At 43.8% G+C, this 26,451-nt stretch overlaps 2 protein-coding genes and 1 non-coding gene across 3 annotated transcripts in view; 2 read left to right on the forward strand and 1 right to left on the reverse strand.

Moving 5' to 3' along the window:
* CDS2 (CDP-diacylglycerol synthase 2) overlaps positions 1–9,479 on the reverse strand; it is a 72,197-nt gene extending 62,718 nt beyond the window's left edge. The window contains exon 1 of the mRNA XM_033185706.1: positions 9,091–9,479. Coding sequence (XP_033041597.1) covers positions 9,091–9,147 — 57 coding nt within the window. The 5' untranslated portion in view covers positions 9,148–9,479. The remainder of the gene's footprint in view (positions 1–9,090) is intronic.
* An 8,828-nt stretch (positions 9,480–18,307) lies between these two features.
* Positions 18,308–18,430, forward strand: LOC117069155. Its single transcript, XR_004431405.1, has one exon. It is a non-coding gene; the product is annotated as a small nucleolar RNA SNORA26 (small nucleolar RNA).
* Positions 18,431–20,250: 1,820 nt separating this feature from the next.
* Positions 20,251–25,275, forward strand: PCNA (proliferating cell nuclear antigen). The gene is made up of 6 exons (XM_033185707.1): positions 20,251–20,701; positions 21,433–21,530; positions 21,623–21,690; positions 22,625–22,819; positions 24,660–24,783; positions 24,865–25,275. Exons 1-6 carry the CDS (start codon positions 20,481–20,483, stop codon positions 24,942–24,944), a joined length of 786 nt encoding a protein of 261 aa, XP_033041598.1. The 5' UTR covers positions 20,251–20,480; the 3' UTR covers positions 24,945–25,275.
* Positions 25,276–26,451: the final 1,176 nt, after the last annotated feature.

Consider the following 26,451-nt stretch of genomic DNA (forward strand, 5'->3'; position numbering starts at 1 on the left):
GTGACCTTAATACAAAGGAGCTTCTGCCGAAGGCAACAAATCAAAAAGATGTCTGACTTTGGTAGGACAGGTCAGGTCCTTCCACACAGACAGCAGTGCTCATGAGAACCACAGTGTGGCATAAGGCTGTCCCTGGGGAGAGGCAGGTGGGAGAAAGGAAACCTTCACAGAGTACCCTTTGCTCCCTAAAAATTCTGAACCACACATTGCCTACTCAAAATAACATCATAAAGTTTAACTTTCTTCAAAAGGTCACTCAACTTAGTGGGCTCAATGCCATCCCTACTGTTGGGGCAAACAACATGAGAACAAAGATCAGTGACTGGCATAGGAAGCTGCCTGGTGGGGACCATGCATGGGGGTGGGGAGGGGGTGCCTCACTATTACCCCAACCAAGTAACCACCACGTGACAAGATTTGGAAGGCAGGAACCCTGCCCAATGCCAGGAACAAATTAGCATTCTTTCAAGGAGACTTTGGCAAAATTAATAGTGAAGAGTCAGTGTCTGTCTCCTTTCTGAACCAGAGGCAGTATGACACACAAACAGCTGTACTTTTTCACCCCCAGCAGCCTCTAGTGCCAGTACAGAAGGCCTGGGAGACCTTAACACCACAGAATGGAGGTTAACAAACTGTGGAGAGGAATGCCCTCCACCTATGTGGATCCTAGAAAAGACAGAAAGTGTGAAAACCAGAAACAGTAACACTCAAATGTTTTCAAACAGTTTAAAGGACGGTTATCTGCCCTGTGAAATTAGTTACAATGGCCAGGCACAGTGGCTCACTCACGCTGTACCAGCCCTTTGAGAAGCCGAGGCGAGAAGATCGCTTGAACCCAGGAGTTCAAGACCAGTCTGGACAACATTTTAAGACCCTGTCTCTATTATAAAATAAATATATATTTGTATATATATTTTATATATTTATACATAAATTAAAGAAATTAGTGACAAGATTCATTTTAAAAGTTTCTCAAATATATTCAAGATTATATAATTGGCCGGGCGCGGTGGCTCAAGCCTGTAATCCCAGCACTTTGGGAGGCCGAGGCGGGCGGATCACAAGGTCAGGAGATCGAGACCATCCTGGCTAACACAGTGAAACCCCGTCTCTACTAAAAAGTACAAAAAAACTAGCCGGGCGAGGTGGCGGGCGCCTGTAGTCCCAGCTACTCGGGAGGCTGAGGCAGGAGAATGGCGTGAACCCGGGAGGCGGAGCTTGCAGTGAGCTGAGATCTGGCCACCACACTCCAGCCTGGGCGACAGAGCAAGACTCCGTCTCAAAAAAAAAAAAAAAAAAAAAAAAAGATTATATAATTTCTGGCAGTTGTAAGTTTGAGAATAAAGTGAGGGAGGGGAAATGCTTTACATTAGTAGGGCAATGAAGGTTTTATACAACCTTCTTGTTTGTCAAACATATTCTGAATGATTTTATCAAGTATTATGTTCCCATATCCATCAGCTGTTAGACTCTCATGATCACTTTCTACCTTACCAATTTAAAAATGCCGTCGGCTGGGTACAGTGGCTCACACATGTAATCCCAGCACTTTAGAAGGCCAAGGCAGGCAGATGACCTGAAGTCAGGAATTCGAGACCAGCCTGGCCAACATGGTGAAACCCCATCTCTACTAAAAATATAAAAAGGCTGGGCGTGGTGGTGGGCGCCTATAATCCCAGCTACTTGGGAGGCTGACGCAGGAGAATCACTTGAATTCAGGAGGCAGAGGTTGCAGTGAGCAGAGATCCAAGCCATTGGACTCCAGCCTGAGCAACGAGAGAAACTCCATCTCAAAAAATAAATAAATAAAAATAAAACTATTAAATATTATTGATTTAAAAAAGATTGTATTATTTCTTTAAATCAGTAAGGAAAAAATTGATTATGTGGAGTCAAAACAGGCATAAAATTCTCAATAATATCCTTATGAACACTGATAATACCAGCCCCTCGCAGAAACACAGACACTGTCCATGGCAGACCCTGGAGTCAGTGAATGTTCTAAAGAGAAGTGTTGAATACCGAATGACTGCTTCTTACTAGAACAAATCGTTCTCATACTAACAGTCATTAACTGGAAAGCATTTCTTCCAAGCAGCCTCACCCGCTGCCTGGGTGAGGCGCCTTGTGGTCTTCAAGCACTGTGCTAGGAGTGACTTTCAAGGATACCAGAGTGGCCACTCCCAGAAAAGTGCTTACAAATGTCTAAATCACAGTCATCCAATAACCAGGAAAACTGAACCTAATCAACTTTCTCTACAAAAAAAAATATATTTTTTCTTCACAGAGTCTCCACATTTACTCTCTGAGACCTTACTTTTAAACATTTAACATTTTGAAAGATTTATATAGTATTTTTCTGATTTTGTAGCCAAATAAGAAAAATAGGTAATATTTGGATATCATATCTATCAACGTTAATCACTACAGAAGCTTTTAAAGTCTGTAAATTAATTCTATGAGAAAAAAATAAAAAACAACAACTGGGAATTAGAAGACCTTCAAAGGCCGGGCGTGGTGGCTCAGGCCTGTAATCCTAGCACTTTGGGAGGCCGAGGCGGGAGGATCACCTGAGGTAAGGAGTTCAAGACCAGCCTGACCAACGTGGAGAAATCTCATCTCTACCAAAAATACAAAATCAGCTGGGCGTATGCCCGTAATCCCAGTTACTTGGGAGGCTGAGGCAGGAGAATTGCTTGAACCAAGGAGGCAGAGGTTGTGGTGAGCTGAGATTACGCCATTACACTCCAGCCTGGGCAACAACAGTGAAACTTCGTCTCAAAAAATAAATAAATAGAAGCCCTTCATAATATGAACCACTCTGTATCTAACCAACTATGTCGTCTTGAGCTAATAACTTAAAACTCTCTGAGCTGTGGCATCCTCTTCTATAAAATAACTGCCTCAAGCCGGGTGACATGGCTCGGGCCTGTAGTCCTGAGCTACTCAGGAGACTGAGGCAGGAGGATGGCTTGAGCTCAGGAGTTTAAAGCTGTAGTGAGCTATGACTGTGCCATTCTACACTCTAGCCTAGGCAACAAGGTGAGACCCTATCCCTAAAAATAAAAAACACCTCTAAAGTCCCTTCTAGTCCTAACATCCAAGGAGAGCAATTTAACATTTTTAAAAGACGATAAAAATTATTTTTTTTTTTTTGAGATGAAGTCTCGCTCTGTCCCCCAGGCTGGAGTGCAGTGGCGCGATCTCGGCTCACTGCAAGCTCCGCCTCCCAGGTTCATGCCATTCTCCTGAGAGGCTGGAATTACAGGCGCCACCACACCCAGCTAATTTTTTTTTTTGTATTTTTAGTAGAGAAGGGGTTTCGCCGTGTTAGCCAGGATGGTCTCAATCTCCTGACCTCGTGATTCACCCACCTCGGCCTCCCAAAGTGCTGGAATTACAGGCGTGAGCCACCGCGCCTGGCCAATAAAGATTCTTCTAATGAAATACCATATTAACTTGGGCAAACACAAAACATTTTTTAAAAACAGATTTTGGAAAAACTTTAGTCAAAAATCGTGAAGTAATTGAGTTTTTTAAATAAAATCATACTGTTTGAGCAACAAAAATAAGAAACATAAAATACTGGGTTATATGACAAAACAATCTTTCACCTCCTCTCCGTGTTAAGCCTGGGAATCATAGTTAAGGTTTATAGGCCGGGCGCGGCGGCTCAAGTCTGTAATCCCAGCACTTTGGGAGGCCGAGACGGGCGGATCACGAGGTCAGGAGATCGAGACCATCCTAGCTAACACGGTAAAACCCCGTCTCTAGTAAGAAATACAAAAAAACTAGCTGGGTGAGGTGGGGGGCACCTGTAGTCCCAGCTACTTGGGAGGCTGAGGCAGGAGAATGGCGTAAACCCGGGAGGCGGAGCTTGCAGTGAGCTGAGATCTGGCCACTGCACTCCATCCTGGGTGACACAGCAAGACTCCGTCTCAAAAACAAAAAAAAGTTTACTGATATTTAATTCCCAAATTACTTCTCAACATAAAAAAATTTTCTTGAAAAAAATTAAGCATTTCTCTTACACCTGAAGTAGTTATAGTTCTTTAATATTTTATTTGAGTAGTTCAATCTCAAAGTCTATTGAAAACCATTTTTTAATTATAAAAGAAGATAATTGCATACAACAACGTTCAGTGGTCCTTCTACAGTTAAACCTTGTATTCGGAGTACTGAAAAATTCCTCAAGAAAATAAACCAAAAAGATAGGTCATAGAAGGCTAAGTCCTTTCTCTAAAACTTTCCTTAAAAGGTAATGAATATGAATAGTTTCTACAAATATGTATAACTTGAAGATTTCATCACCTTTCACGAGTGTAAGATGAATATTAAAGTTTTTTCTATAAAAATCTATTTTAATCAGTAGCAACATAGCTAATATATTACAATGTGATAAGCTCTGCTGGCAGTCCATACATACATTTAATCCACATGAATATCTTGTGAAGCACATACAATTTTATGACCCCCATTTTAATGATGGACAAACTGAGGCTGCCACAACTTCAGTGATCTGCTCAGAGTTACACAGCTTCTATGTGGCGGAGCCCAGGCTCAAGGTAGATGTAACCGACTCAAGCCCCTGCTCTTACACATTATCTTCAGTTAAAATTTAAACTCCCCCCCGCCTTTTTTTTTTTTTTTTTAATTCAGACGGAGTCTCGCTCTGTCCACCAGGCTGGAGTGCAGTGGCGCGATCTCAGCTCACTGCAAGCTCTGCCTCCCAGGTTCACACCATTCTCCTGCCTCAGCCTCCCAAGTAGCTGGGACCACAGGTGCCTGCCACCATGCTCAGCTAATTTTTTTTTTTTTTTTTTTTTGAAAGGGAGTTTCGCTCTTTTGCCCAGGCTGGAGTGCAATGGCACGATCATGGCTCATCGTAACCTCTACCTCCCGGATTCAAGCAGTTCTCCTGCATCAGCCGAGTAGCTGGGACTACAGGCATGTGCTACCATACCCAGCTAATTTTGTATTTTTAGTAGAAGCAGGTTTTCTCAATGTTGGTCAGGCTGGTCTCAAACTCCCAACCTTAGGTGATCCTCCTGCCTCGGCCTCCCAAAGTGCTGGGATTATAGGCGTGAGCCACTGCACCTGGTCTTTTTTTGTTTTGTTTTGTATTTTTAGTAGAGACGGGGTTTCACTATATCGGCCAGGCTGGTGTTGAACTCTTGACTTTGTGATCCGCCTGTCTGATTACAGGCATGAGCTACCACGCCTGGCCATGTATAGGATTTTTAATAAGGGAACATTTTAACAACTGCGAAATCTATTATTTGTCTTTGAATGTATATAGTAAACTTTTGTTTGATTTTTTTGTTTTTTGAGACAGAGTTTCGCTCTTGTTGCCCAGGCTGGAGTGCAATGGCACAATCTCAGCTTACTGCAACCTCCACCTCCCGGGTTCAAGCAATTCTCCTGCCTTAGTTTTCCCACTACCTGGGATTACAGGTGTCTGCCACCACACCCAGCTAATTTTTTTGTGTTTTTAGTAGAGATGAGGTTTCACCATGTTGGCCAGGTTGGTCTCGAACTCCTGATCTCAGGTGATCCACCTGCCTTGGCCTCCCAAAGTGCTGGGATTACAGGTGTGAGCCACTGCGCCCAGCCCATAGTAAACTTTTTAAAAATCCTAATTTATTCTGTTTCATAGTTTGGGAAACACTTACGTCTATGACTTTGGCTTTGCCAATATTCTTGTGTTAGAACCCGAGGAAATTAGAAATAATAAAACAGAGTTGTCTTTTTAAGGAAATGCATTATGAAACAAGAACTTCTTAATTTCATAAAAGAATCCAGTGAACAATTTTCAAGTCAGTGCTTTAAAAGCTCTGGAATAGGCCGGGTGTGGTGGCTCATGCCTGTAATCCCAGCACTTTGGGAGGCCACGGTAGGCAGATCACCTGAGGTCAGGAGTTTGAGACCAGCCTGACCAACATGGAGAAACCCCGCCTCTACTAAAAATACAAAATTAACCGGTCATGGTGATGCATGCCTGTAATCCCAGCTACTCAGGAGGCTGAGGCAGGAGAATCGCTTGAACCCGGGAGGCGGAGGTTGCGGTGAGCCGAGATTGCACCATTGCACTCCATCCAGCCTGGGCAACAAGAGCGAAACTCTGTCTCAAAAGAAAAGGAAAAAAAAAAGCTCTGGAGGCTGGACGCAGTGGCTCATGCCTGTAATCCTAGCACTTTGGGAGGCCGAGGCACGTGGATCACGAGGTCAGGAGATCAAGACCATCCTGGCTAACATGGTGAAACCCCGTCTCTACTAAAAATACAAAAAATTAACCAGGCGTGGTGGCGGACGCCTGTAGTCCCAGTTACTTGGGAGGCTGAGGCAGGAGAATGGCATGAACCCGGGAGGCGGAGCTTGCAGTGAGCCGAGATGGCGCCACTGCACTCCAGCCTGGGTGAAAGAGCAAGACTCCATCTCAAAAAAAAAAAAAAAAAAAAAAGCTCTGGAATAAACTTGAAAGATTCCTCAAAATGTTACAGTTGCTTAACTGCTATGGCAAAACTGTCTTGTAAATAGAAAATCATTAGTATCAAAATAGTCTGGAGAATGTTTATTTATAAAAGTCAGAAGGTATTTTGTTATATTTAGCATCTGGGAATGGAATTTTCAAAGCCAATTGCTAATAAAGGAAATGTTCTCCTCTGGGAACTGTGCTTATAATTTTAAAGTCCCAAAGCACAGCATAGTTGCCAAACTAAGAAACTTGGAGTTTAGGCTTTGGGAATGATCCTCTTCCTACCCAACCATATTTTTCTGATGGAGCTTAGGAAAGCAAAGGATGAGATGTGGTCTGAAAGATTGGCATCTTAAAATTTATGATTGAGTTGACATTTCAGGAGATTTTGTTTCAGAAGTTAGAGTAGAGGTTCTGGGAGATTGTGCCACTGCACCACCAGCCTGGGCGACAGAGAGAGACTCTGTCTAAAAAAAAGAAAAGAAAAGAAAAAAATCCCATACATGACAATTCAGTGACAATTCAGAAGTTCTGAATGATGGGGTGAGGAACTGATTTTTCTTGTTCTCAGTAACGAACATCAGGCTTCTAAAACAGTGCACAGCAGCTGTCTTTTAGGGAACAACATGCCACGAATGGACCTCATGACCCCAGGTATTCTGTCACTGTGTAAGTGATGTAAGTGCACCTCTAGCTGGACAGCTCCTCATGTCCTTCCTGTCTAAAGTACGGGATGTGAAAGTAAGATGGTTCAACTGGCACTTTATCTCTGGGGGATGGAGCTAACGAGTCCGGGAAGGAGGGTAGAATCTTTATGTTGCATATCATAACCCCAAGGTTGTTTTTTGACATTCTAATTATTGTACATAGTTAGCTTTTCAAAAACATGGCCCACCAGCTATCATGCCTTCTTTCTTCTCTCTCTCCTCACACCTTCTAGGTCCACAAAGTCCCACTGACATCAAGTATGATCTCACCCTTAAACAGAGCTACAGAGCCTCCAAACATCTGCATACTAATCAACTAGCAGTAAAAGGTGAGTCAGAATTATTTCAGGCTGAACCAGGATAGCCAAATGAAAAATTAGAGACTTCAAAGTATCTTGTCTCTGCAAGCGACTGCTAAATCCTCAGCCCCAGTCCTAAATGTTCTCCAAAATATGTTTTTGTTTTTTGAGACAAGGTCTCAAACTCCTGGGCTCAAGCGATCCTCCTGCCTCTGCCTCTCTAGAAGCTAGGATTACAGGCGTGCAGCACTGTGCCTGGCCAAAATATATGTTCTAAAAATCAGTAGAACAGTTATCTTTGGATGGTCCACTGTCAGCTGCAGTAACATGAAAGTTGTTTTAAAAAACCCATAATCTCATTATCTTTCACCCAAAACATTCCTCCTAGTGTAACTGCTCTGTTGACATCCTGTCACCAAATCTTGTGTTTTCTTCCTTCTTCGTGTCTCCCTAATGCCCATTGTGTCCAGTCATCAAAAAGTTACAGGCTGCATTAGGGGAAGGTGTGAGCCTGGTGTAAGGCAACAGGGATTGGTGGGAACAGATAATCCTCAGCTCCAGCCAACCATTTATCGGGTGACAAAGTGATGATGGACCCTCCAGTTATCTAAGACAGGCAAGAAATTTAGATTGTTAGGATAAATTTTCTGATTTTTAAGACAACATGTGGGCCAAAGAAAACATCTACAGGTCACTCATGGGCAATCCCTGAGTGAACCAGTCTCGCTCATTCTGGTCCAGGCTCCCTCAGTCCATACACATCACTGCCAGAGCAGTTTTCCAAATACAGGGCTCCTGATCACTGCTATCTCGGAAAGCACAACTACTGCTACAAAGTCCTACATTGCCATTCAACCTCCACAGTAATAAAATCAATCCCTACCTTCCTTAACTCCCCTACACAGACCTTTCACTTCACCCAAAGGAGTGTACTCCCCCACCCGTCACCCCCACCCCGGGCCACTGTCCCTGCCAAGATGGCCTCCTTCCTACTCTCCTCTCCTACCCACCAGAGCCCACACGGTGCAGGAAACCCATCAACCGGGATGACGCCCTCCAACACCTGCTGATGACGGGCTGGCTGACTGCGTTAACACCTCTGCTCAAAGTTGATGATTTCATGCCCAAGAAGGGACTTACATCTCCCAGGAGGCAAATGCTAGGGCCTTGTCCTGATTCCCTCACCCCCACAAAATAATAATATTGTAAAAGGGAACGGAGAGCCTAAGTTGCGCTCAGAGGAGCCGCCTCCCTAAGAAGGCTCTGCACAGCTTCACCTCCAGGAAGGCCTCAGGGAGTTAGGGGAGAAGGGAATCCCCGCAGCCAGCCCAGCGAGGCAGGAGGCCGTACGCCACTCCTGGCGAGCTCCTTCCTGCGCCGCGGGGGAGCCACTCCAGTCAGACCCTGAGCCGGGACCCCGACCCGCCGAGCCCTGACGCGCGCGCCGCGAGGGCCGGGCACCCGAGGACCCTTCGCGCTACCCGGGCTCGGGTCCGCCGTCGGCTGCGACAAAAGGTCAGAGGACAAGACGACCCCTCTGCGCGCGTCCCCCGCGGGCCTCCCGGACGCGCCGCTATCCCGGCCGCGCCCACCCCGACGCTGCCGCTACCTTGTCCTCGGGTGGCGCATCCGGCTCATGGGCCACTCTCTGCCTCAGCTCGGTCATCCTGGAAAAACCGGCCCGACGTCGCCGCGAGCTAGCAGCGAAGCCGCCAGAGCAGGCAGCTCGGCGCGGGCACGCGCGGACTCCCTCAGCCGGCCCCGCCCCGCCCGAGAGGCGCGCGGCTCCGAGCGGCTCACAGTTCCCTTAGCAGCCCAGCAGCCAGCCCTGAAGCTCGGCCCCACCCAGTGCCGTCGCCGCCCTTTCACCCGGTCCGAGCTGGGTCAGCCTTCCCTAGCCCCGACCCGCGAGCTCCCTCTCCCGGGAGGAGGGCTCGGAGCGAATGCGCATGCGCAGCGTCGCCATCACAATCCGGAAGATCCACCAATGGCGCAAATACGACAGGGAGGCGGGGCGACGGGGGCGGGGCGGAGCAGAGTCGAGAGGCGCACATTGGACGGCAGCGCCAGGGCCGGGAAAAGGCGTGCGTTTCAGAGTGCGATTAGCCAATGGGAGCTCCCGCTTGACCACGGATGGCCGGAGCTGGCGCCCTGGTTCTGGAGGTGACGGGTTACTGAAGGCGAGAGGCGCCACCCAGAGGACAAATGCTTGCTGACCTGGGTCAGGGCTCTTCCCTTACGCAAGTAAGTAGATGTTATTTAGGTCGAATGGAGAGGCCAGGTGAGCCGACCTGATTAAGAGCATTTTATCACCTATCACATGATGAGAAATGAAACCCACACTTCAGTCTGTGTTGCTTTGCCAAGGGGTCGCTAGTACTTTTTGAGCGCTAATTGTATACTAGGCACTGAGCTGAGTAATCTCTTTAGTTGGCTTATTTCATTTAATCCACACTTGGCTTGGAAGTGGGTATGATTTGCATTTTACAGTTAAGATCTTCCTCAGTGTTTTTTTGTTTGTTGGTTGGTTTGTTAGTTTGGTTTTTTTTTTTTGAGACGGAGTCTCGCTCTGTCGCCCAGGCTGGAGTGCAGTGATGTGATCTCGGCAAACTCTGCCTGCCGGGTTCAAGCAATTCCAAGGCGTGCATCACCACGCCTGGCTAACTTTTGTATTTTTGGTAGAGACGGGGTTTCACCATATTTGTCAGGCTGGTCTCAAACTCCTGACCTCAGGTGATCCGTCCGCCTCGGCTTCCCAAAGTGCTGTAATTACAGGCATGAGCCACCGCGCCCGGCCCTTCCTCAGTTTTTCAAATTTGTCTTCTGGACTATGGAAAGACCTTTTTTGGGACAGAAGCGCTGTCTACTTTGTTTACTGTGCATCTTGTATATCTTTGACACATCCATCTTAAGTACTTGTTGGATGGATTTAAAACTTTTAAAAGGACCTTAGCCAAGGTCTCCCAGCTAGAAAGTGCCTAGCAAGAATTAGAACACAAATAGGTTTGTTACCAGCCGACACTCTAACGACCATACTATACTGCCTGCCTGAATTTATTAACATTTGTGTTGCTCCAGCATTGCCTTTGGTGTTTCCTGTTCTTTTCTATTCACTGCCCTGTAAGTGATGTAAAACACATATAACATTGGGTCCCCAATTTAAGCATATTGTAATCTCACAATGAGACACTTGCACACAAAAGAATTGCAATTTCCTTTTTTAAAAAAATATAATTTTACATTTTTCTTATTTTCAATTTTTAAATTTTAATAAATTTATTTCTCTCTCTCTTTTTTTTTTTTTTTTTTGAGACGGAGTCTCCCTCTGTTGCCCAGGCTGGAGTGCAGTGGCGCAATCGCGGCTCACTGCAAGTTCCGCCTCCCGGGTTCACGCCATTCTCCTGCCTGAGTAGCTGGGACTACAGGCGCCGCCACCAGGCCCAGCTAATTTTTTTGTATTTTTAGTAGAGATGGGGTTTCACCGTGTTAGCCAGGATGGTCTCGATTTCCTGACCTCGTGATCCGCCCGCCTTGGCCTCCCAAAGTGCTGGGATTACAGGCGTGAGCCACCGCACCCGGCCTATTTCTCTCTCTTTTTTTTTTTTTAGAGACAGGGTATCGCTATGTTGCCCAAACTGGTCTTGAACTCCTGGGTTCAAGAGATCCTCCTACCCGGGTCTCCCAAAGTGCTGGGATTATAGGCAAGAGCTACCACACCTGGCTAAAATCTCCTATTGGTAATTTTGACCTGAGCTGTGAGTTTTGGGGCAGGTAGTGAGAATTCCGAAAACAGCATTATATATTCCTGGTTTCTATGTGAGTATATTCCCGAGTAGCTTGGACTATAGGTGTGCAGCACCACACCCAGCTAAGTTTTAAATTTTTGTGTAGCAATGAAGTCTCAATTTATTACTCAGGCTGGTCTTAAACTCCTGGGCTCAAGCAATCCTCCCACATAGGCCTCCTAAAGTTCTGGGATTACAGGGATGAGCCACAGCATTCGAGCAAAATGATCGTCTAAGACAGGTGGAGATGTTAGTGTCTAGAACTTCACCTTTAGGGGCACATAGTTATGAAAGGTCATATCTAAGTGAATGTCATGTCAGTCCTTCTAGAAACTCAGCTGTTCCTTTTCAAATCCAGCCTAATAAAAGGAGGCTTGGAGAACCAATGCACGTAAGTCAGAATTATAGAATGCACACTATGATTACTAGGATGGATAATATCCTAAAATGTGCTCTGAACAAACTTCTCATCCATTACACTCAGCCCTCTCAGGTTAATGGAACTCAGATCAAGTATATTCCTGAAGCCAGTGCTATGTAACGAACAGGGGTCTGGTGGAAGTCATGCTAATAGGCCTTTAGGCAAGCTTTAGGGCCTTTCTCTCTCTTTGTTTTTTGTTTTTTTGAGTTTTTTTGGTTTTTTTTTTTGAGACAGAGTTTCACTTTTGTTGCTCAGGCTGGAGTGCAGTGGCATGATCTCGGCTCACTGCACCTCTGCCTCCTGGGTTCAAGCGATTCTCCTGCCTCAGCCTCTGTAGTAGTTGGGATTACAGGTGCACACCACCACACCTGGGTAATTTTTTGTGTATTTTAGTAGAAACAGGGTTTCACCATGTTGGCCAGGCTGGTCTTGAACTCTTGACCTCGTGATCTGCCCGCCTCAGCCTCCCAAAGTGCTGGGATTACAGATGTGAGCCACTATGCCCGGTCAGGCCTTTCTCTTAATTGTAGAAAGAAATTAAAAGTAAAAGTCTCTCTCCACCTTCAGCTAAAAGAATTTTGTTACTTTACATTACCTTGCACCTCCTCCTCTGTTCTTGATTTTTCTGTTATGTTACTTATATTAACTTTTTCCTCCAGGCTTGGGGCACATCTTGTACACAGTGATTTCTCTTCGTTGCACTCCTTGGTTAGTTTCATTATTTTTAGATGCTATGTTGATTAACAGAAGTCACTAGCATGGGATTCCTGGTCCCCCAGAATATGCAGGCTGACTGCAAGCTCAGTATAACTGGGCAGCTGTTGCTATAGCTATTATAATTCTATAATGAAAACACCTTCCTTCATCTTGATACTGGAAAACTACAATGGTACAAGTGGCATGACAATTCTTCAGTTCCCTGAATAGTGATTTCCCTTCTCTTAAGAGGGGAAGAATTGTCACTAAACATTCCTTGAACACTAAACAATAAATTCATTGAAAAAGAATTTCTTTTTGTTTTTTTGTTTTGTTTTTTGAGACAGGGTGTCTCACTCCATCCGCCCAGGTGGGGTGCAGTGGGGCAAGATCTCAACTCACTGCAACCTCTGCCTCCCCGGTTCAAGCTATTTTCCCACCTCAGCCTCCCAAATAGCTGGGAGGACAGACATGTGCCACCACGCCCGGCAGATTTTTGTATTTTTAACAGAGATGGGGTTTCACCATGTTAGCCAGGCTTGTCTTGAACTCCTGACCTCAAGTGATCCACCTGCCTCAGCCTCCCATAGTGCTGGGATTATAGGTGTGAGCCACCATGACTGGTCTGAAGAATTGTTGATACATAAAATCAGGCTTTATCTGATCTGCTCTTTCTCTTGCCCCTTATATTGCCTTTCTAGTTCTTAGTTTGAGAAATGTTTTCAGATAGCTAAAACTTCTTATTCAGTTTAATGAAATGACATACAAAGTGAAAGTGAGAATAAGCTATGCAGAATTGTCTAACTCTTGTTTTTTTTGAGGCAGGATCTTGCTCTGTCGCCCAGGCTGGAGTGCAGTAGCACAGTCACAGCTGAACTCACTGCCCGGGCTTGAGTTACCTTCCCACTTCAGCCTCCCGCATAACTGGGACTACAGGCGCCATCACTACACCCAATTAATTTTTGTTTTTTGTATAGAGATGGAGTCTTGCCATGTTGCCCAGGCTGGTCTTGAAATCCTGGGCTCCAGGGATCCACGCACCTTGGCTTCCCACAGTGCTGGGATTAGAGGGGTGAACCACCATGCCCAGCTTTGTCAAACTTCTTACAGCTTCAAAAAATGTAAATCCTGCACTCCCATAAACCTACAGGCCTATTAGATTATGACATATAGAATCTGAATGATGTCAGTCTTCTCTCTGACAAACTGGAGGCCTCACTTTTTCAAACCAATACTCTACATCGTGGTTTTAAGCACAAATATTCATCTATTGACCACACACGCTGTAAAGTACGTCTCCGTCCTGATTATTTATTAGAATTACCTGGACAAGGCTGGGCGCACTAGCTCACGCCTGTAATCCCATCACTTTGGGAGGCCAAAGTGGGTGAATCACTTGAGGTCAGGAGTTCGAGACCAGCCTGGCCAACATGGCAAAACCCCATCTCTACTAGAAATATAAAAATTAGCTGGCCTTGATGGTGGGAACCTGTAATCTCAGCTACTCGGGAGGCTGAGGCAGAAAAATGGCTAGAACCCAGGAGGCAGATGTTGCAGTGAGCGCAGCACAGCACTCCAGCCTGGGCAACTCCATCTCAAAAAAAAAAAAAAAAAGAATTATCTGGACAGCTGCTAAAACTACTGATGGAGGGGCCACTCTAAAGTAAGTAAGAATTTCTGGAGGAGGGCCAAGTGGAATAGACTTTTTTTAAGCTCCCCAGGTGAGTCTCAAGTGCAGCCAGGATTGAGAATAATACTGATACATATTATCTTGTGAAGAAATTTGCCAGATACTACATAAAATACAGCATTTTATCTCAGTATTCATTTTCTGATCAACAATACATTTTTACTGAAAAAAGTATAGAAAATACAAAAAGGTAAAAGAAAAAATTAAAATTATTTGTGGCACCATCAGTCACAGATGTTAATATTTATATTCTTGCTTTTCCATTCAATTTACTGTACACATATACCTAGATATAACAGTTTTAGAAAATTGGAATATCTTTGTTTATTCTGTTTCATAATGTGATTTTTCTCTTTATCGTTAAATGCCTTTTGCAAATGGTACTTTAGAGGCTATACAATATTCCATCTTACAAATTTATCATAATTTACCTAACAAATGCAAATATTGTTAGACCTTAAGGTTATGTCCAATTTCTGGGGAATTATTAATAATTCTGTAAGAGGCCAGACATGGTGGCTCATGCCTGTAATCCCAGCACTTTGGGATGCAAAGGTGGGAGGATCATTTGAGCCCAAGAGTTTGAGATCAGCCTGGGCAACATGGTGAAACTCTATCTCTACAAAAAGTACAGAAAATTAGCTGGGATGGTGGTGTGCACCTGTAGTCCCAGCTAGTTGGAAGGCTGAGGTGGGAGGATCACCTGAGCCCGGAAAGTCAAAGCTGTGGTGAGCCAAGATTGTGCCACTGTACCTCAGCCTGGATGACAGAGTGAGAAACTGTCTCAAAAATAATAATCATCATCATAATTCTGTAAAAAACATTCTTTTTTTTTTTTTTTTTTTTGAGACACTGTCTTGCCCTGTTAGCCAGGCTGGAGGGGAGTGGTACTATCTTGGCTCACTGCAACCTCCGCCTCCCAGGTTCAAGCAATTCATGCCTCAGCCTCCTGAGTAGCTGAGATTACAGGTGTGTGCCACCATGCCCAGCTAATTTTTGTATTTTTAGTAGAGACAGGGATTCACCATGTTGGCCACACTGGTCTGGAACTCCTGACCTCAAGCAGTCTGCTCTCCTTGGTCTCCCAAAGTGCTGCGATAAAAGTGCTGCAATTACAAGCATGAGCCACCATGCCCAGCCAAGAAACATTCTTTTTTTGTTGGTGGTTTTTTTTTTTTTTTGAGATAGAGTCTCGCTCTGTTGCCCAGGCTGGAGTATAATGGCGTGATCTTGGCTCATTGCAACCTCCACCTCCCGGGTTCAAGCGATTCTCCTACCCCAGCCTCCTGAGTAGCTGGGATTACAGGCGTCCGCCACACACCTGGCTAATTTTTGTATTTTTAGTAGAAATGGGGTTTCACCATGTTGGCCAGGCTGGTCTCAAACTCCCGACCTCAGGTGATCTGCCCACCTGGGCCTCCCAAAGTGCTGGGATTACAGGCGTAAGCCACTGCACCTGGCCCAAGAAACATTCTTAAGCATGCTTGATCTTGGTAAGTTCCCCTGATTTCTTCTGTAGGGAAAAAACCTAGAGATTGAATTTCTCTGTCAAAGAATAAGTAAAATTCTAAGGCTTCTGATACACATTTCTAAGTTTCCACCAGAAAAATTATACCAATGTATACTCCCACTTGCAATGTATTAAAGTGCCTACTTCCTTGAATCCTTCCTAACACACCGGGTGTTCACATGATTTTTATTAATTTGATAGGTTAAAATTCTGTCTCCATTGAATTTACATTTCTTTGCTTATTAATGTGGCTAATAACCTTTACTTATTTACTAAGACTAGGACTGGACAGTGGAGGCCAGATACCTCTGGCTTTTTGTTTAGATGAATAAATTTTCTTTTTCTGTTAATCCATTCAAGTTGAGTTCTCTGTCACTGAAACCTAAACTATACTAACCAATAGAATCCTCTGAGGCATACTGAAGTCTTAAAACTTATATAGTCATTCATTATGTTTTATGGGTTTTTTTCTTATGTTTAGAACCCATAGGAAGATCTCATTAATATTTACCAAAATATTTTTCCATTTCTTACTGGGTTAAGATTTGAATTATTTATCTAGAATTTATTCTAGTGAATAATTATTAGGAAAAGTCTTTTTTTTTTTTTTTTGAGATGGAGGCTTGCTCTGTCACCCAGGCTGGAGTGCAGTGGCGCAATCTCGGTTCACTGCAACCTCCGCATCCCAGGTTCAAGCAATTCTCCTGCCTCAGCCTCCCTAGTAGCTGGAATTATAGGCGTGCACCACCACGCCCAGCTAATTTTTGTATTTTTAGTAGAGACGGGGTTTCACCATGTTGGCCTGGCTGATCTCGAACTCCTGACCTCAGATGATCCACCCACCTCAGCCTCCCAAAGTTCCAGGATTACAGGCATGAGCCACCGCGCCCGTCCAGAAAAGTCTACAGCTTTGATTCTCTTCTAATAGTTTAACCAACTATCTGATCAAAATTTACTTCATTCTTCCACTGATCCAGTAGTACCTTTACTAGATGTTAAAGTAGCCGCTTAAAATGTTAATTGGATCACATCAAAGACCTGCTGCTGACCACATTCCCTTGCACTTTTAGAGAGCCTACAAAGTCCTGCAAGAGCTCACCCCAGCCTCTCTGCAACCTCACAGTGCACCACTCTTGCTTCAGACACATCAGTCTGAGTTCCACATCAAACTTGTCTGAATATATTCCAAGTATGCTGACCTTTATAATCATGCTATTCTCTCAGCCTAGAAAGCTTTCTTCCAACTCTCCAAACAGCTGCCTTCTCTGATAAGATGCTACCTCCTCAGAGAGGCCTTCTCTGACCACAGTCATAGACATGTTTATGTCCTCATTTCAGTTTAACATAAAATTAACATAACTATACACCTCTTTATCATCGGACACTTTTAGGAGCACATCACTTCTATAATAGCAGAAATAAACAGATTCACATACATCGCGGGTCCCACATGGGGAGAGTTTGACATTAAAATGTCTTCAAATCTATTACATTGTGATTTGGCATTAAACCAAAATGATATTATGTAAGCAGACAGAACTGAAACAGAGTAGTGGAGCATATGCATTTGTTTTTAGTGAAGCAAATGTTCCTCACTGGAGGAATGAACACATTCCACATTTTGCAAAGGAACTGAGATTTTAACGGACCCAAGAAAGGAAAATACCCACAAACAGATGATGCTGTATTATGTTTTGATATTGAGATGTATGCAAATGGATAGTCCATCACACATAAAGCAAGAAAGTGCCAACATCAAAACTTACAAATGAGTAGCAAAGGCTTGCAAGAAATTCGAGAGACAATAGAATAGCACTATTGAAAAATGCTGCATCAATACCCTTGACAACACAGAGTAGGATATTATACAGAAAACAGCAGTATCAGCAACTGAGTGGAGAAACAGTAGGAATGCCTTAACCAATGTAGCTTAAATTTTTTCATGTTTGCACAAGAGTAATATATAATAAGAATGTTTTTAAAGTCTAGAAGTTCTTTTAAAACAAAATAGACCTGGCGTGGTGGCTCACGCCTGTAATCCCACCACTTTGGGAGGCCGAGGCAGGCAGATCATATGAGGTCAGGAGTTCAAGACCAACATGGCAAAACCCCGTCTCTACTAAAAATACAAAAATTAGCTGGGTGCGATGGCACTTGCCTGTAATCCTAGCTACTTGGGAGGCTGAGGCATGAGAATTGCCTGAAGCCAGGAGGCGGACGTTGTGGTTAGCCAAGATCGCACCACTGCACTCCAGTCTGGATAACAGAGCGAGATTCCTTCTCAAAAAAAAGGAAAAAAAGAAAGAAATTCTAAGTGATAAAGCATTGTATAACAGTTTGAGGCTGGGCACAGTGGCTCATGCCTGTAATCTCACACTTTGGGAGACCGATTGGGAAGATCGCTTGAGCCCAGGAGTTGGAAACCAGCCAGAGCGACATAGTGGGACTTCCTCCCTACAAAAACATTTAAAAATTAGCCAGGTACAGTGGTGCACCCCTGTAGTCCCAGCTATTTGGGAGGCAGGAGGATCCCTCGAGCCTAGAAGTTGGAGGTGGCAGTGAGCAGTGATCTTGCCACTGCACTCCAGCCTGGGTGTCAAAAGGAGACCCCCCCCCTCTAAAAACTAATAGTTTGACAGTTTTCTTTCTTGTGCTACATAAAATAATTGTACACATTACAACTGAAGGCATCTTATAATAGAAATACCAGAAATGCCCTTTCCTATTCCCTTTTAAGGTTGACCCAGTGCTTTAAGAGGCTGATACAGAAGGGTAAAGTTAAATCTCCACAAAACCCAGGGAAGGGACTGTGAAACTCCTCTTAGAACCTTGTATGGAGTCATAGCTGAACCAGAAAAAAAAAAAAAAAAAAAGGGAAAGAAAAGCATTCCAGTGTAAAGAATAGACTTAAGGAGACGAGATACCTGAAGCCATAATGATTGAGAATATGTCAGACTTGAAATGAATCTTCAGTTCCTTCAACAAGATAAAGAAAACTAAATCCATACCTAGATACATGGTAGAAAAACTAAAGAATTCTACTGACCAAGATATTAAAAGTAACTAAAGAGAAATGGTGTAAACAAAGCAGGAGAGAAACAACAAACCCTGTCCATCCTGTAACAATTGAAATTTTCTGGCTGGGCGCGGTGGCTCACACCTGTAATCCCAGCACTTTGGGAGGCCAAAGTGGGTGGATCACCTGAGGTCAGGTGTTCGAGACCAGCTTGGCCAACATGGTGAAACCCCGTCTCTACTAAAAATGCAGAAATTAGCCGGGAGTAGTGGTAGGCACCTGTAATCCCAGCTACTTGGGAGGCTGAGGCAGGAGAATTGCTTGAACCTGGAAGGCGGAGGTTGCAGTGAGCCGAGATAGCACCACTGCACTCCAGCCGGGGCAACAGAGCAAGACTCCATCTCAAAAAAAAAAAAAATTGAATTTTTGACACAGATGAGCAATGATTAAAAAATGAGATTGCTAATATCTATAGTTAGGAAAATAAAGATAAAGGAGCATGTTCATACACAGTCTTGGCTAGAATGTAAATTGCAAACTTTTAGAGATTTAGTAACATTTATCAAAAATTTAGCCAGGCATGGTGGCGCATGCCTGTAATCCCAGCACTTTGGGAGGCTGAGGCGGGTGGATCACCTGAGGTCGGGAGTTCAAGACCAGCCTGGCCAACATGGTGAAACCCCGTCTCTACTAAAAAAAAAAAAAAATACAAAAATTAACCGGGCGCGGTGGTAAGTGCCTGTAATCCCAGCTACTCGGGAGGCTGAGGCAGGTGAATCACTTGAACCTGGGAGGCGGAGGTTGCAGTGAGCCTAGATCGCGCCACTGCACTCCAGCCTGAATGACAGAGCAGGACTCCATCTCAAAAAAAAAAAAAAAAGAAAGTAAATGTGTACGCTCTTTGACTCAGCTGTATTACTTCAAGGAGTTGGTATCACCAAAACTGCCTAAGTGCTCAAAGGTGTTTGTAATTAACAACAGGAGATTGATAAGTTACATACATATGATGCTATCTTTTAAAGAGGTACTGATATAAAAAAGATGTACGTGGCATAAAATTAAATGTACTTTATTAAGTACTTTTTCGAAATGTTTACGGAATGAGTGCATTTTGAAAAAAAAAGTGTATTCGAACTTTCAAAAAAGCTTTAAAAGCTTTATACAAGGAACGATTGAGTGATTATAAGAGCTGACGGTGGAATGTTAAGAGGGTGAGAGGGAGCTAAGTTTAACATAACAATTCACCTCTTTATCGTGTGACACTTAGGAGCGCATCACTTCTGTAATTGAAAAATAAAAATAAAGTGCATATTTGCAGCAGCTGTACTCTTCAGGCTGCAAGGAGGCTTTTCCTCCCGGTAGGCTTGATTTGCTTTTCACTTTCACTTTCGTGGCTGGAAACTTTCTACCCACGGAGTTGGAGGCTGAGGAGGCACCATAAAGCTGGGGCTTGACGAACCTGGGCCTGGGCCGGATCCCCACATACGCCCAGACTTGTTCAGTGGCCAGCTTCAGGAGTCAGCCGAAGAGGCGGCGAGACCTGCGGGACGCTGCCCCGCCCTGCACCCGCTTCCTCCAATGTATGTTCTAGGGGGCGGGCCTCGCGGGGAGCATCGACACGATTGGCCCTAAATTCTTCCCCGCCCAGGCCGTGGGCCGGGCAGCGTGGTGACGTCGCAACGCGGCGCAGGGTGAGAGCGCGCGCTGGCGGACGCGGCGGCATTAAACGGTTGCAGGCGTAGCCGACTGGTAGTCTTCTTTCTAGGTCTCAGCTTGTCGTCACGACGTTCGCCCGCTCGCTCTGAGGCTCCTGAAGCTGCAACCGGCTAGGCTTTCCTCCTTCCCGCCTGCCTGTAGCCGCGTTGTTGCCACTCCGCCACCATGTTCGAGGCGCGGCTGGTCCAGGGCTCCATCCTGAAGAAGGTGTTGGAGGCCCTCAAGGACCTCATCAACGAGGCCTGCTGGGACATTAGCTCCAGCGGCGTAAACTTGCAGAGCATGGACTCGTCCCACGTCTCCTTGGTGCAGCTCACCCTGCGGTCTGAGGGATTCGACACCTACCGCTGCGACCGCAACCTGGCCATGGGCGTGAACCTCACCAGGTGAGCCTCGCGGCGCAAAGAAGCCGGCCCCGACCCACCCCCACCTCCGCCGCTTGGCGGGATCGCTTCCTAGCCGAGCCCTCATTGGCTGGCGTGGACCATCCGCACCTTCTCATTGGCCTGCCATGCAGGGGGGTGGGGCCCAGCTGAGCGCGCGGTTCGGAAAAGCCCGCGCTGGCTGCTGCGCGAACCTCCTTTTTCGCGCCAAAGTCACAAAGCGGGTGGTGGCGGGAAAATGACTGGTTTTTCTGCAGTGCCAGGAACACTGCTCCAGAGCTTTTGCTCACTAAATCCTGTTGGCCTTGAATGGACGCTTTAGTTGTGGCTTTTTTGTTTCCGAGACGGTCTCGATGTATTGGCCCGGGCTGGTCTCCAACTTCTGGGCTCAGGCGATCCTCCCGGCTCAGTCGCAGTTGACTTTAAATGCTTTATACTGTGCCCTTGCGAGAAGTGTATCAGCTTGTCATCCTACTTAGTGGCAGGAGATTGTTTCTATCCAGAAGAGAAACTGCTGGTGGTATTTTAGTATAAATACTGCCAGATGCATCCCAAAATGTCTGCATTAATAGTCGCATCCTCCAGCAGTGCAGTTACCCTCCAGCAGTGCAGTTACCCTCCACCAGTTCTGAGACAGCCTATGGGTGAGAGTGGTAACCCCTTCTAACTGCATTAGAAATACAGACCTTCAGCAGATGGTGTTGATTTTAAACCATGTGTCTCCTGTCTTCTAGTATGTCCAAAATACTAAAATGCGCCGGCAATGAAGATATCATTACACTAAGGGCTGAAGATAATGCGGATACCTTGGCGCTAGTATTTGAAGCACCAAGTAAGTCATACCTTTTTACTGAGTTATGAAGCTACAGAAGATCAAAACTCTGTGCCAGTGTTTCTCAACAGCATTTGCTTTTTTTTTGGTAGACCAGGAGAAAGTTTCAGACTATGAAATGAAGTTGATGGATTTGGATGTTGAACAACTTGGAATTCCAGTGAGTATCAGTTTCTGATTGTAGCGAGTGCTGTACACAGGCATGATAGTTATGTCATAGAATGTTGTTTATTTTTACAGACAGGGTCTTCTTCTGTTGCCCAGGCTGGAGTGCAGTGGTGCCATATAGCTCACTGTAACCTGGGACTCCTGGGCTCAAGCAATCCACTTAGTCTCCTAAGTGGCTAGGAAGGACTACAGGTCTGTCCCACCACGCCTGGCTAATTTTTTTATTTTTGTGTGTGGGTGTGGGGGCAGTCTTGCCCAGGCTGGTCTGGAACTCCTGGCCTCAATGATCCTCCTCCGTCAAGATATATTAATATAATTTAAGCCTACCTACTTCACAACAAAACTTTTTCTAGAAACATATCTACTGGTGCATGTTTTAAAGAGATTTTAGTATTTGGATAGTTGTTTACCACAAGTCTAAAACTCACTGGTTAAATTTATTGTTTACTGCCAGTTGTCTATTTGCTTTAACTTCCATGAACCTCTTTTAAAATTTGCTTCCTTCTAGGATGCTTGATTTTTATTAAGTGGGTTTGAAAGCTATCTTAGAAGAAATTTATCCAGGTTAGGTTTATAAACACCAAAGGAGAGAAGAAGTGTTGGAATGTTGAAAATGCCTAATATCGTATTCTCTCATTTTCTTTTAGAAAGTAGTTAGACCTGCTTGCGCCGTCATCATTTCTGTGCCATACTCTAATGTTCTCTTACTTTATCCCTGGAGGATGAGGAGGAGGAGGCTCTTGTTCCCTGGACAGTGCATTTAATAGCCATTTATTTTTTTTTGAGTGGAGTTTAAGAAATTACATGAGTCAGTAATCAGAAAATCTTGATTCTGAGTTGTTTAGATGTTGCCTTTTAAGAAAGTGAGGGTGCCAAATCATTAAATTTCTAACAATTAACTTTTGGAAAATTTTTGTTCATAATAGGAACAAGAATACAGCTGTGTAGTAAAGATGCCTTCTGGTGAATTTGCACGTATATGCCGAGATCTCAGCCATATTGGAGATGCTGTTGTAATTTCCTGTGCAAAAGATGGCGTGAAATTTTCTGCAAGTGGAGAACTTGGAAATGGAAACATTAAATTGTCACAGACAAGTAATGTCGATAAAGAGGAGGAAGCTGTAAGTAGTTTTTAAGTAAAAAGAAAATAGTTTGAAGAGATTTTAATACTGCTTATTAGGTTGATTGCTAAAATTAAAAGTAGACAGAATTGGATCCCAAGTAATTTCTGAAAATGGAGATACTGTTGAAATCTGCAACTGATTCTTAAGTGTCATCCAATTTAGAATTATTTGCAAGAAGGGAATACAAATTCAGCACATATACATACCACAGAACAATGGTTTGTGGATCAGGCCCACACAGGCTCTTAAGGGTAGGATTGGGAAGCTAGGCATCTAACCTTTAGCTTTCTGGAGATATTTACTGTATTACCAAATAATTGAGCATAGAAGAGCAACTCAACAGAAGGATGTGGTTAGGAGTAAAAGTCTACCTGTTAGGAGCACTAATGTAATCCTTATATTAGCTTACATGTTGTGGATCCAATTGGTAGCCCATTTTAAAGGTGGAGAAGCAGGCTGAGCAACCTTAAGTGACAATTCAGCCAAAGTCACAGGCTGTAGGAATCAAAGGTTAAACAGGAAGACTTCTCACTAAGGCTAGAAAGCAGACTCCATGCAACTTTGAGAGTACCTAGAGAGCCCTTGCTTAACCAAAATAGAAAAAATTAGCCGGGCATGGTGGTGCACACCTGTAATCCTAGCTACTCGGAAGGCTGAGACAGGAGAATGACTTGAACCGAGGAGGTGGAGGTTGCAGTGAGCCCAGATCATGCCCCTCCCCTCCAGCCTGGGTGACAGCAAGACTCCATCTTAAAAAAAAAAAAAAACTCGATAACCTGAGCGTAAATTAAAACTTGGTAAATCAAGGATGAAGGTCGTAATCTCATAAGCTTGTTAGGATTAAATATGGTAAAGAGCTTAGCATATGCTGTGTCTGGCATATTATAAGCTTACAATAAATACTATATATTGCTTTCTTGTCCCTTGAATGGGTAGTCAACATTTAAAGTTGTAAAATTCAGTTGGAAGTTTTTTTTTTTTTTATTAATAAAGGCTAGGAGCTGATTCTTTATCTGTTTCCTGAATCACATTTCCACTCCTCTGCCAACCTCATTTTTTTCTTTTTCTGTTTTTCTTTGTTTTTGAGACAGGGTCTTGCTCTGTCCATCCAAGCTGGAGTGCAGTGGTGCAGTCATGGCTCACTACAGCCTCAAACTTCAAGGCTTAAGTGATCCTCCTGCCTTGGTTTCTCAAGTAGCTGGGACTACAGGTGTGTGCCAACACACCTAGCCTGGTTTCCTCTAATTTCATTCTCCCCCTTCCATTACAGTCTATTTGTTGAAGAAATTAGATGATTTGTTAAGTTTTCCAGAGTTTGGATTTTGCTGATTGCATTCCTGTGTATACGTAAATTCTTCCACCCTGTGTGTCCTCCAGACTGGTAGCTATAGCCCTGGAGCCTTGATGATATTCAGGATGTTTTGTTTCGGGGGTGAGAGAGCAAGAATACTTTATAGGTGGTGGTGTGTGTAGAAGGCACAAGGGGTCTGGATGTCTTCGCAATGTTAGCAGCTATAATAGTCATTGTCTAGATCCATTAAGTCATTAATTAGAGTTTGCAGAGCTGAAATTAATACGTTTTATTCATTTATTGGCTGCTTATCAGGAGATTTTCCATAAAGAAAAGCTTTCCCATATTATATAATTTGGTTATCTAAATTATAGGAAAGACGAGCTAGATACTCGATTCTTTTGCTTTATGCATCAGTCTTCAAAATTTTCATAGCTCCCTCCAAAGTGACCAATAAAAGTGTTTGTGGGTTTTTATAAATGCAAGCTAATAGATTGCAACTTTCTTGATGTTTTTCAATGATGAATCTTCTGTTTTCTCTTGTAGGTTACCATAGAGATGAATGAACCAGTTCAACTAACTTTTGCACTGAGGTACCTGAACTTCTTTACAAAAGCCACTCCACTCTCTTCAACAGTGACACTCAGTATGTCTGCAGATGTACCCCTTGGTAAGATAATAAATTTGAACCTTGTTTTGTAGGTAGTATATGTGATACTCCTCAGTAATTAACTATCTTCCTGTCTTTCAGTTGTAGAGTATAAAATTGCTGATATGGGACACTTGAAGTACTACTTGGCTCCCAAGATCGAGGATGAAGAAGGATCTTAGGCATTCTTAAAATTCAAGAAAATAAAACTAAGCTCTTTGAGAACTGCTTCTGAGATGCCAGCATATACTGAAGTCTTTTCTGTCACCAAATTTGTACTTTTAAGTACATATGTAGATATTGTTTTCTGTAAATAACCTATTTTTTTTCCTCTATTCTCTGCAATTTGTTTAAAGAATAAAGTCCAAAGTCAGATCTGATCTAGTTAACCTAGAATTATTTTTGTCTCTTAGAAATACATGTGATTTTTATAATACAAGAGGGTCTTGACTCTAAATGCAGTTTTAGAATTGTTTTTGAATTTAAATAAAGTTACTTGAATTTCAAACATCACAGGGCAGTGCCTTCATTTTGACCAGGACTGTTGGAAGTATCCTACTGAATTCCCAGCTACCCTTTCGTGTAAATGGTTTTTCAGTTTAGAGCAGCCTGATGGAGATCAAAAGGATTTCAAATACAGTAGGTTACTAGATATTTTAGGGGGATTCACTTGTCAAACTTATTCCAATTTGAGAACAAGGAACAAGCGAGAGTAGTACAAATCCTGTGTATTTCATTTTACTTGGCAAAAGTAATACTCTTCAGAAGCTTCGTGTACCCAAAGTCGTGTTGGCTTTATAAGGATGTTAATGGAGTGTTTCTTTTTAGCCTAGGGAGTCCTACAAGAGTCTTTGATGTTTCAGTAGATCTGTAATGGGGCCCAAGGAGTATGGTTCTGCAAAATTTCTCTAGTATAAGTACACTTTTTGCAACTTCACTCACATAAAGGATGAAGAGGTCTTAAATTCCATGGATGTTGGATCCAACCAAGAAAGTGAAAAAGCCCTGAAGTTATGAAGAAAGACTTAAAAACATTCCCATTAATAGCTGTAAGATAACTACTGTGTATTAATTTTTTTGTGTGGTGCAATGCCTCACACCTGTAATCCCAGCACTGGGAGGCAGGTGGATCAACTAAAGTCAGGAGTTCGAGACCAACCTGGCCAACATGGTGAAACCCCATCTCTACTAAAAATGAAAAAACAAAAAAAAATAGCTAGGCAGGGTGGCGCATGCCTGTAGTCCCAGCTACTTGGGAGGCTGAGGCAGGAGAATCGCTTAAACCCAGGAGGTGGAGGTTGCAGTGAGCCGCGAGCATGCCACTGCACACCAGCCTGGGCAACAGTGAGACTCCATCTCAAAAATACATATATTTTTGGCTGGTTTGATAGTAGTAGGTTATCAGAACTTACATTAGTGTCACTTAAGTAGGTATACAACCCCCGCTGCTGAATTTGGCTTTAGGAAAAACATTTTTAAAAATTGCTTTATCATAATCCTTTTTTCCAGTGCATTTTTGTATTTGGTAGATTAAATGACTAGTTTCTTAAATTACTTGGACTGAGTTCTAGTTACTGGACATGAGAATTAACCATGTTCAGTAGTTAAGTATTCACTTTCCTACAGTGTGCCTGTGAGTGAAGAAGAAAACAGGCTGCAAAAGAGGCTGATGGAATTTGGGGTGTTGAC

Source organism: Trachypithecus francoisi, unplaced genomic scaffold, assembly GCF_009764315.1.
Source record: "Trachypithecus francoisi isolate TF-2019V2 unplaced genomic scaffold, Tfra_2.0 Lachesis_group21, whole genome shotgun sequence".
NCBI classification, from domain to species: domain Eukaryota; kingdom Metazoa; phylum Chordata; class Mammalia; order Primates; family Cercopithecidae; genus Trachypithecus; species Trachypithecus francoisi.